At 32.6% G+C, this 12,173-nt stretch overlaps 1 protein-coding gene across 1 annotated transcript; it reads right to left on the minus strand.

Annotated features, from left to right (window-relative positions):
* Nucleotides 1-2,452: 2,452 nt before the first annotated feature.
* On the minus strand, nucleotides 2,453-11,794 carry LOC127730768 (endoplasmic reticulum chaperone BiP-like). Its single transcript, XM_052239314.1, has 6 exons — nucleotides 11,658-11,794; nucleotides 9,011-9,134; nucleotides 7,435-7,914; nucleotides 6,562-6,952; nucleotides 4,423-4,572; nucleotides 2,453-4,017 (listed from the first exon to the last, which is right to left on the minus strand). Exons 2-6 carry the CDS (start codon nucleotides 9,130-9,132, stop codon nucleotides 3,184-3,186), a joined length of 1,977 nt encoding a protein of 658 aa, XP_052095274.1. The 5' UTR covers nucleotides 9,133-9,134; nucleotides 11,658-11,794; the 3' UTR covers nucleotides 2,453-3,183.
* Between the last annotated feature and the right edge of the window lie 379 nt (nucleotides 11,795-12,173).

Consider the following 12,173-nt stretch of genomic DNA (forward strand, 5'->3'; position numbering starts at 1 on the left):
AACCTTAATCACTGATCCATGAAATGAGGTCTCGCGAGGTAAGGTGAGCCCGGTATAATGGTCAGATTCGCCTTGTATGGATTCCATAAACTTATATCATTAAATAATATTTGGTATATGGAATCCTTGCAAAAGTATCATTGACTGACCTAACAAACTTTATAAACATGTTAACTATTTAAAAGTTTCAAAGCAATAGGCTATGACTTGGAGGCATGGGCCAAATAGTATCTATGGAAATGAGATGTGCCAAAGCTTCTACAACTGCACAACTTAAGATTGTCTTATCACTTAGTGGATCCATTTAAACCGACATAGACACAAACTTTCACATGTAAACTATGCACAAGTTTCAAAGTCAACAGACCATGTCTGAGGGGCAGGGCCAAATAGTCTTCACACTTCCGATCAGCATTTGACCACAAGGTTATATATACTTTGTACATGAATAAAAGTTGAACTGGGTGATGTTGATTTTATGTGGAGTCCTAAATATAAAAGCTTTACTACCAGTATCACATAAACTTAACATGATCCAAGAAAATGAGGTCAAGGTCAGATAAACTTAACCGGAAATACATGTACACCTTAATCATTATATACACCAAATATAGTTAAGTTTATACATTGACCAATGAACCATGAACATGAGGTCAAGGTCAGACGAAACATGCCAGACAGATATGTACACCTTACAATCAATCTATGCATTAAATTTAGTTGACCTATTGCTTATAGGTTGCATTTTTGTAAATATTGACAATACAATTTCCCATAGGAACTCCTGTTACGGCTAAAACTGTACAACTTTTACTATGAAGTTTTGAAAAAAAATCATATCTTAGAAAGGAAAGTTCATATGCACTACAATTTTTTTCAAAGGTCAAAATATAGGGCTGTGCGGCATATTTTCAATGTTTATATGCCCTGAACTTCTGAGAGTTTTAACTAACACTAAATTTCTTAACTATCCCTACCTTGACTGAAGGATTACCACAGATTTCAATATAAACAATATGCATATGTATATTTACTGGTAACATTCCCAAGTTGTGTCTCTATGAGATGAAACCTAGAGATCATAACTGGGAACCAGTATGTAAACAAAATTAATTATCTATGAATATTCTATATCTCCCCAAAAGAGGCGTGGTTTGAGAAACAGCTGTATTTACAAAGTGCAACCTATAGGATCTAAGAAACATACTTAACCATGAAAACTTAATATAGACCAATGAACGATGAATGAGGTCAAGGTCAGATGACAATGTATTTTATTCAAGGCACTCAAAAGTTACTGATATTTTATTTCAAGGATAGAGTTACTCCTGTACATATGTGTGTTTGCAGTTGAAATAATGTTTCAATCCATTTCATATTCAGCAAGTGTTCTGTTCCACCATCTGCTATGTGTCAGTGAATAATTGATGATTTACATCCATTAGCAATACATGCATAACAGGACAAGAACTTGTTAATGCAATTAGTGTATGAAACCTTTGTACACGGCCTTCAAACTGAGCCATATTTATCTATAATGTGCTAGTTTACAAGGCAACAATCTGCAGGAAGCACCTTACTTAAACACATTATTTGGACTCAGAGCTGAACAGTCTTTTCTCTTGATCTTAGTGAAACAGTAAATACCAATTTAAAGTCTATGGTTTGACCCTTCAAGGAATCAAACAAACAACCTTCCACAATACCATGAGACCACCTTTTGTAGAACAATAAATGGACTTATTTGTAAAAAAATATTCACCAACATTTATATTTCGTCCTTGTCAACTAGAGGCAACTTTTTACTTTCACATGTATAGGTCTTTTCTACAATTTAACTAGCAACTGTGAAGAACTTCCAAATAAACTATTATCAGAAGGAATATAAACCAGGGGCAATGCTAATATGACCCCAATGTTTTTATTTCATGTTGAATTTTCTTTTGCAATCCTTTTCTTTAATCCATATCAACAATGATATTTATTTTCAGAAATTTTGTATTACATATTTCAAGTTCCCTACTAGTAAGGTATTATAATTGGACTACAAAAAAAATGTTAAGATTTTTTAACACTTCGAGTGACAAAATGTAGTCCATATCATGCTACATTGTATTTTTAAAAGTAATAAAAAATTAAGGCCACAAAGCTTGTTTTGAGGCTGCAGATTATGCAGGATTTTAATATGTTATGGATTTCACTTGTACATACAGCACTTCCATGTGACTAAAGGAAAACAAATTTACAGTTCGTTGCTTTATCAAACAAAATATTTTTTTTTATATGACGTGTTCATGCTCTAAAAAGTGTGATACAGATTGTACAAGAATATTTTGTTGTAAAATGAAAATCAGATGTTAAATTAAAATGTATTTTTGAATAGAATACACACATCAAATGGACTCAAGTAGAACTGAAGGACCCAAGTAGTCCATTATGCATAAAACAAAACTTTTTACAAACAATAAACTTTATTCATAACATATCATGTAACTTTCATATATACATTCATAAAACCATTTTTGCCTCTCTACTTCAAAAAGTTTACACACAAATCATTGCACTATCATACACATTTATACACATTTACTCATCTGCTAGTTGTACTATTTCTAACAAAATGTATAAACATATTGTATATACAAAGTATATATATCATTCATACGGAGTAACAAAATATGAACTTTATGCATCACTCTCAAACTAGTAGTAGTATGGAGCCAAACTTCCACTCTTAATGAAAATGAGCCACACAACACCCCAGTGCCTTGATACAGTACATACAAGGTGGTTTAGTTGGAAAATCATTCTAAAAACTTCTTTGTAGATTAACCAGCTATCACCTTTTTCACAGTGATTCATCACCAACAGCAAGGGTGACTTTAGAAAGAATTCCCTTGTGTGTACTGTAAATGTTACAGTTCTTTTTATCTGGTCAGAAAATCATTCTTATTTACTGAGGAAAATTAAGCACAATTGGTTTTTATGCCCACTTTAAAGCTATACTATTTTATGAAAATTTATGTTCACTTCAAATATTTAAATGAACCATGCAAATGTTTGGATTGAACATGTAACCTTCACCTTGTTACTTGAGACCAGATTTTGATGGAAAACAAAAAGAACCCTATCACAATAGTGTTAATAAATAATTAAAATTAATCATCCTAAATAGAGTCACTTTTATAATTCGTCTTTCTCTGATCCCTCTTCCTCTCCTCCTTCTCCTCCTGGTGGTGGAGCACCTCCTGCACCTTGGTAAATTTTACTTATAATTGGATTGACAATTTCTTCTAAAGCTTTCTTTTGTTCTTTAAGTTCTTCAGTAGTAGCATCAGGATTACTGTCCAACCATTTAATTTTTTCATCTACAGCAGTTTCTATTGTTTTCTTATCATCATCACTTAATTTTGCTCCCAACTTTTCTTTATCGCCTATTTGATTTTTAAGATTGTATGTAAAGCTTTCAATATCATTTTTAGCTTCTACTTTTTCTTTAACTTGTTTATCTTCATCTGCAAATTTTTCAGCATCATTTATCATACGTTCAATGTCATCAGGAGATAATCTGTTATTGTCATTTTGAATAACAATATTATTTTTATTTCCTGTACCTTTGTCTTCAGCACTTACTTTAAGGATACCATTTACATCAATTTCAAAGGTTACCTCAATTTGTGGTACACCTCTTGGTGCTGGTGGAATGCCAGTCAGGTCGAATTTTCCAAGTTGATGGTTGTCTTTTGTCATTGGACGTTCACCTTCTAGGACTTGAATTGTAACTGTTGGTTGATTGTCTGCAGCAGTAGAGAATACCTGAGATTTCTTTGTTGGAATTACAGTGTTTCTTGGGATAAGTTTGGTCATGACGCCACCAACTGTTTCAATACCCATAGTTAATGGATTGACATCCAACAAGAGCAAGTCACCAGTATCTTCCTCTCCTCCCAGAACTCCAGCCTGGACAGCGGCACCATAGGCAACAGCCTCATCTGGGTTTACACCTCTGTTAGGTTCCTTTAAAAAACAAATGAAACATTATTTAAATTGATGATATGACTTCAATCTCAAGTAGTTTTCTTTTGAAAATAAAATAAATCAAGGTTTGAATTTTTTTAAAGTCATATTAATCTTCCTTCAGACAGCCTTTAAATTGTCTTAAGAGTAGCTTGTCAGATTAAAGCAATTTTTTTTATAATTTTTGTCAAGAGCTTTGGTCAGACATATTGCAATAGCTTGTCTAAGTGAACCAAAATATTGCCAGACCAATTTTAAGACATTTGCTAGCAAATTAAAACATTTTACTACTGAATGTTTCAACTTTTCATGTAAAGACACATTACACTATCTGTACTAAACATCGAGGGCTTATTAATTAAGATACATTCTATATATTATTTGATGAAATGGAAATGCACTTACTTTTCCATTGAAATAATCTTTGACAAGCTGTTGGATCTTTGGAATCCTGGTAGAACCACCAACAAGAACTATTTCATCAATTTCTTCTTTCTTCATATCTGCATCTTCCATTACTTTCTGGACTGGCTTCATAGTAGATCTAAACAAGTCCTGTAAATAAGAATACTCAATAAAACACTTGTAATTTGCAGTAAATACTATTTAAAAAATAGTCACAAGTAGCATGCCTGACAATATTGTAAACTCAACACTTCTTATATTGTCACTGCAATCGTTGAAGTACCGGTAAAACCTTAACTTTGTGGCACTGTAAATACTAGTCTAAACAGAACTACATTTGTACTTGCCAAATTTAAATTGTTTTCTGAATAATAACATATTAGTCAATAAACAAATTAAGGGCAATTAAAAACCAGAGAACCTACTTGACCTCTAGAGTTCTTTCCACAGGCCTGTACACCAGTGGAAAGTGGATATACATGCATCATTAAAACTGAAAACACTGAAGATGATTCAGACCGAGCTTCAAACTGACATCTTGCATTGTAGAGAAAATCTTTACAATCATTATCCTATATAATTATAAACTTCCTTGATATTGGCTTTATTGAATGCCAGGTAAGGGTCTAAGAACCAAAAATTATTTAAAAATCAATCATCAAAGCACTATTCATAGAAATAAGAAGATGTGGTATGAGTGTCTATGAGACAACTCTCCATTCAAGTCAAAATGTGTAATAAAATGCTCCGCTGGGCGCAGCTTGATACGACCACAGAGGTCGAACCCTGAACATTTGGGGCAAGTATGGACACAACATTCAAGCTTGATACAGCACTGAATTTGGATTGTGATGAAATATTTGACACAGCATAGGTTTCTGACATAAAAATGTGGTCTAAGAACTTAAATTTTTTTAATTTACCTATTCAAACCATATCATTATTATTTGCTTTTATATATAAATCAGAAATAACCAATTTAAAATGGAAAATTTTAAAGAAAATAAAATCCCCCCCCCAAATTTTTTGAACCCCCTTATGATTCATCACCCCCAAACTCAATCCCAGCCTTCCCTTTGTGGTATGGTACCTTGCAGTACAATTTCAGAGAGATCCATACACTTGAACACAAGTTATTGTCTGGAAACTAGAAAAATGCTTGTTTTTTGGCCCCAAATTCCTAAACGTTTAGGGCAATTACACCCAAACTCAAATCCAGCTTTCCCTTTGTGATATGGAACCTTTTAGTACAACTTCTTAAAGATCCAAACACTTACACACAAGTTATTCTCCTGAAACTAGAAAAATGCTTGTTTTTTTTGCCCCTAATTCCTAAAATTTTGAGGCAATTACCCCCAAAATCAATCACAGCCTTCCCTTTGTGGTATGGTACCTTGCAGTACAATTTCAGAGAGATCCATACACTTGAACACAAGTTATTGTCCGGAAACTAGAAAGATGCTTATTTTTGTACCCTTTTTCCTAAACGTTTTAGGCAATTTCACACAAACTAAATTCCAGCTTTCCCTTTGTGATATGGAACCTTGTAGTACAATTTCATAAAGATCCATACACTTACACACAAGTTATTGTCATGAAACTAGAAAAATGCTTGTTTTTTGCCCCTTTTTTTTGCCCCTAATTCCTAAAATTTGGAGGCAATTACCCCCAAAATCAATCCCAGCATGAAGTGAGCCTTCCCTTCGTGATATGGAACCTTGTGGTACAATGTCAGAGAGATCCATACACTAACACAAAAGTTATGTCTGGAAGTTACAAAAATGCTTATTTTAGCCCCTTTTTCCTTAACTGTTGGTACTATAACCCCAAAAAACAATCCCAACCTTCCTTTTGTGGTATTGAACCTTATGGTAAAATTTAATAGAGATCCATTCACTTAAACTAAAGTTAGAGTGCGAAAATGACGAAGACGTCATACCAATATACAACGGCAAAATAAAATTTTGCGGCTGTAGAAAAAGTTAAAAGTTATAGGTCACACCATTAACTGAAATAATAGAAACAAAATTATTGAAATTGCTTATATGACCCTTAACATACTTTAGACCATGTGAGCTAAAAAGGAAAGCTTCTGCTATGTTAACCTTTAGCACTTCATACATTAAGTGACATGCTTACCATGTTAAGTTCTTCAAATCTAGCTCTAGTTAAAGTTTCAGAGAAGTCGTCTCCTTCAAACAAGGATTCTATTTCAATTCTGGCTTGATGGGCAGATGACAAGGCTCTCTTAGCTTTTTCCACTTCACGTCTAAGTTTCTGGACAGCACGGTTATCTTTCCTGATGTCTTTTCCCTTCTTCTTTTTGTATAGTTTGATGAAGTGTTCCATTACTCTCTGGTCAAAGTCTTCACCTCCCAAGTGAGTGTCACCATTTGTCGAAACAACCTCAAACACACCATTGTCAATAGTCAGCAATGATACGTCAAAAGTTCCACCACCAAGGTCAAAAACAAGGATGTTCTTTTCACCTTCCCTTTTGTCAAGACCATAAGCAATGGCAGCAGCAGTTCTGAAATGAAATCAAATTATTTCTACTACAATCATAAACTAATTCACACTCAAAGTCTACCAATACAGTTATCTAATTTGAAAATATTTCATGTTCATACATTGTATGTCAGATGTTGACTAAACTTTTGTAGTGTTCAACTGACTTTGTGATTATTCTTTGAAAAAAATTATACATACTCATTTATAAATTAATGTATTTCGAATCATAAACAAATTATTAAAGCATATAAATCACATCTGTTCTGTGAGCACTATCATGGCCAAAAATTCTTTATATCCAATACCTATAAAACAATTAATATCATATTCAACTATAATGTTATTTCAATCTGACAACAGCAGCTTGACTGATAATTGTTTAATGACATTTTATTTGTATATTTGTATGAATTCATGGTGTTCAATGTTATTAATTGATAAAATCTGAGTGATTATCGAACCTTAACAAAACAAACAAGATGAAAAAAACTGCACACTTACGGCTCGTTTATAATTCTCATGACATTAAGACCTGCAATGACACCAGCATCTTTGGTAGCCTGTCGCTGGGCATCGTTGAAGTAAGCAGGAACAGTGACAACAGCATTGGTTACTTTTTTACCAAGGAAGCCTTCTGCAATATCTCTCATCTTTCCCAATACCATAGCAGAGATTTCCTCTGGTGCAAAACTCTTCTGACTATCTCCAACATTGACTTGAATGATTGGTTTACTATTTCTGTTAATAACTTTGAATGGGTAGTGTTTAATGTCAGCTTGAACAGATTTGTCATCCCAATCACGCCCAATCAAACGTTTAACATCAAAGACTGTATTCTCAGGATTAGTTGTCAACTGATTCTTAGCTGCATCACCAATCAATCGCTCACCATCCTCTGTGAATGCTACATATGATGGTGTAATTCTGTTACCTTGATCATTGGCGATTATTTCAACTCTTCCATTCTTGAACACACCAACACTATAATAAAAGATATTTTATCAATGAATATTAAGTTAGCGAGTATATATATACAATCAGAAACATCATGCTCAAATGTTTCTTAGGAAAATAAAATTAAGATATTAATTTCACAAACATAGATATAAGAAGATGTACATGTGGTATGAGTGCCAATGAGACAACTCTCCATCCAAGTCAAAATTTATAAAAGTAAACCATTATAGGTGGTCCGAGAACACAGTTATTTCGTAGTGCATTACTTTTAGACAATAAATGAAAATAAAAAAAATCCCACCTGCGCTTTCTCAATAATATTTTTACAGTGTGTTGTACTACTTTTGGGACAAATTAAATCAAAATTATAGAAAACTTCATCGGCTCTAACTTAAAATATGGACAATTCTATTTTAAGGGGGTCTTGAAATCTTTTGACAGCTTCCGAAGTGCTAATTTTTAACCTTTTTCAGCTGGACCAAATCACTACTTTACTTTAAAATTCATGACCCAAATTTTTTTACAGTGTTATTTAATCCCCCTACTTGCTATTTGAGGCATAAAACATGAAGAAATACATTTGGAAGGGGTACTAAAAAAATTGGCAGGCAACACACTGTCCACACTAGGGACTATATTCGTGGACAACGAAAATCAAAGGACGATAACTGTGTACTCAAATTACGGTCTTCAACACGGAGCCTTGGCTCACACCGAACAGCAAGCTATAAAGGGCCTAAAAAATTACTAGTGTAAAACCATTCAAACGGGAAAACCAATGGTCTAATCTATATAAAAAACGAGAAACACTTATGAACCACATCAACAAACGACAACTACTGAACATCAGATTCCTGACTTAGGACAGGTGCAAACAATTGCAGCGGGTTTAAACGTTTTAATGATACATGTATATTAGCCCTCACTTAGAGATTTGTACTTTTATCAATGAAAAAAATCATACATCGATAAATACATGTACATGTATATGTATAACTCCATGTCCAATTAAAAAAAGAAGCTTCCAATAAGAATTCTTGTGCAACTTCTGTACTGGTGTCCACTCATAAGGGGATATAAATTTTCAAACCCTGAAACTTATATATAATGTCTTGCATACCATGAGTAAGTTGTTCCCAGATCAATACCAATCACTGTACCGACACTTTCTTTTTTAGATTCTTCATCTTTGGCCATAACACAGCTCAAACCCAAAAGGGCTATCAATCCAATCAACTTCATTCCTACAATAGACATTAATGTTTAAAAACACCGATATATAACTGATATTACAGGTGTATGGAAATATTTGTTTTGAGCACTTGTCCCTTGTCAAGTAAAGCTGTAAATTTTACTTGTTCGGAGAAAAAAAGTTAATTGCCCTGAATTTCCCAATCAATATTTAAGTATTTTACTGTAAGTTTATTTGATTCTTATAACTGTATTGTATCACAATATAAATGTTTGATATTTGTTTATGTGTATAAATAACTGCTTTAATAATGCTGTTATCAAAGAGACAGAAACCCAACAGTGAAACAACCAAAAGACATCTAAAACTAAAAGGGTTATTTTGCAATATGTTTAAAATGCTAGTCAGTACATGTACTAAATTTGGAAGCCAGTGATGAAATGAAAACTAATAGGCCCCTTCAGGGTTAGTTCGGCCATATTGGATAGGGGGCAGATTTTTTTGAAAGAGGTGGAAATAGTATGAAAGTATGGGAAATCCTATGCATGTTTCCAAGCCACTGTTCTGTTTTAACGATGTTTTCCCGTATTTTGCACACCATTTTTACCTTAATTATGAAAATCTGCCCCCTATCCAATATGGCCGAAACGGAAGCAAGTTAACTCGTACCATTGTTAACTCGTACCACGTAAGCTCGTACCAAAAAAGTTAATTCGTACCAACGTAAACTCGTACCACTGGGAAGTCGTACCAATCAGAACTCGTACCACTGCAAACTCGTACCATTAAAAATATTCAAAAATACGAATGTTTTATGATTTTTTTTTTTGGTAAACTAAATAAAAAAAGTTGAATTACTTGAATTTTATACTAGATTTTAATGAAAACTTAGACAAAAATACGAATGTTTTTATGATTATTTTTTTTTTAAGCTTTATACAAAAAATTAAAATATCTTTGAATTTTATACCAGATTTTAATGAAAACTTAGACAAAAATACGAATGTTTTTATGATTATTTTTTTTTTTAAGCTTTATACAAAAAATTAAAATATCTTTGAATTTTATACCAGATTTTAATGAAAACTTAGACAAAAATACGAATGTAATTTCTTAATTACCATGCTTATACATATATTAAATTCCTTTGATTGTGTGATTATTGGTTGATTATTAACTAATCAACTTGTTTAATCATATTAGCATGATCATATTCTGCTAAAATGTGCTGAATATTGTATAAAAATAAATTTCATACTTTCTAACTGTTGGTCATAAACAATTTTAAACCTTTAAAACACAATAAATAAATTCTTTCATTAAATAAAATTCCTTTTAGAACCAATAGAAAAATACTATTCAATGTTACTGATTTGGAATGATTAAAAATTAAGTCAAATAGTTGTCAGTAAAAGTTTAAAAAAGAGTCTATTCAAGGGAGACAACAGAGCCAATCTGCCACGGTTTTCTCTATCCAATTAGACAAGGAAAATAAGCTACAAATTGGTCATTGTAATTTCAAATTATATACATTTTACAGACTTAAGAGGTATTGAGTGAAATTAAAGTATATATTCATCATTAAACACCATTTGAATGCATTTAAATAAGTTGGTACGAGTTTACAATGGTATGAATTTACCGTGGTACGAGTTAGTAGTGGTACGAGTTTGCATTGGTACGAGTTTTTTTTAGTGGTACGAGTTGACATTGGTACGAGTTTACAATGGTACGAGATAACTATAATTCGCCGAAACTAACCGTGAAGAGGCCTATTGTACATAATAGATCAACAATTGACATTGTAAGCCACGGCATCTTAAATTTTTGCTTCCTCTTTTTTTCATATTTTATTAGGACTGGTGAGTGGCAAATATTTGTATACCCAACAGCATAATTGCCGTTATAATATAGAATGACTGACTGGAACATTTTGAGGACTTCCTGTTAACTTGGCCCATAACAAACTCCCAACTAAAACAAACTTGGCATATATAACAAAATCGGACTACAATAAACTCTGTCTACTAGAAGAATATGAGTATGATAAAAGTTGTGATCTACTTTATATGAAATTAATTATCTGTATCAGCAGCCTGTATTCTGAAACCTTGTGGAATTCTCGGTCTTCTTGTAATGTTCTGCTTTTACTTTATAGAGACTTTATTCATATCATAGGTATTTTTATTTGTCTAAATGTGCTCTATGTTTGTTCTTGAGTACAGTGCGTTATTGAAATCATTGGTATATGTCTTCTTGTACTGTGAACAGTGGATTACATTTTTTTTTGGTTTATCTACTACTAGTACTACTAGTGTTCGATTTTGAATTATCGTCTTTAAAAATTGTGTATGCTTATATAGTATACAATACATGTAGATATAGAATGCCAAGGTAGATTAACAGTTTTGTTAACTATGTTACATGCTCCATCCTGAAAATTAAGAATTCTCAAGACTAAACCAGCTGTCAAAAACGACTGTCACGTCGTATTTGTATGTGTAAAATTTTACACCGGCCGGTGTCCGAAAAAATAAACAATTGAAACATAGATTGTGTGTGTTACTTTACTTACTGCGTGTTTCTATTAGGAGAATAGGTTTCTTGATTATTCAAATTCTTTAAAGAGATTTTTTCTTTTTTCTAACTTGTCGCTTCTTCAATTTCCAGTCTTTCAGATATGTCGTATGTGCACGATTGTGTCGTCTTTTTTCCCTTACTACGATTCGTGTCGAAAGCTGATTGGTTGATTATTTACATCCGTAGTAATGTGATTGGTCAACGTGTGGATTTCTCTTCATTCAAGTCAAGGACACGTACTCCGTAGAGTTTCTACGTCATTTGCGATTTTTACCGATGACCAATGACTTTTTTAAATTCAATTTACAATTAATATTATTGATTTTGAAAATAAAACGCACATTCAATTATAATGTTTTATTAGATGATTTCAAAGAATTTAAGTGAAATAAGTATAACCGTAAGATGTAAGCGAACATGTCGGGGTTCAATAAAGGGTTATTTTTTTCAAAGAACTTTAAAAAACTGCCCCTGGAGTAACTGACAACTTTTTATTCTTATTAGAGCGACT

This window comes from Mytilus californianus, unplaced genomic scaffold (genome assembly GCF_021869535.1).
Source record: "Mytilus californianus isolate M0D057914Y unplaced genomic scaffold, xbMytCali1.0.p SCAF_2, whole genome shotgun sequence".
Taxonomy (NCBI): domain Eukaryota; kingdom Metazoa; phylum Mollusca; class Bivalvia; order Mytilida; family Mytilidae; genus Mytilus; species Mytilus californianus.

What these genes read in the sequence shown, in the direction of transcription:
- LOC127730768 (XM_052239314.1), bottom strand. Translation starts at nt 9,132, where the DNA reads ATGAAGTTGATTGGATTGATAGCCCTTTTGGGTTTGAGCTGTGTTATG. An exon ending in ATGAGAATTATAAACGAGCC is followed by an intron (nt 6,953 to 7,434) that starts GTAAGTGTGCAG and finishes ATTTCATTTCAG; the next exon opens with AACTGCTGCTGCCATTGCTT. An exon ending in AAGATTATTTCAATGGAAAA is followed by an intron (nt 4,018 to 4,422) that starts GTAAGTGCATTT and finishes TGTTTTTTAAAG; the next exon opens with GAACCTAACAGAGGTGTAAA.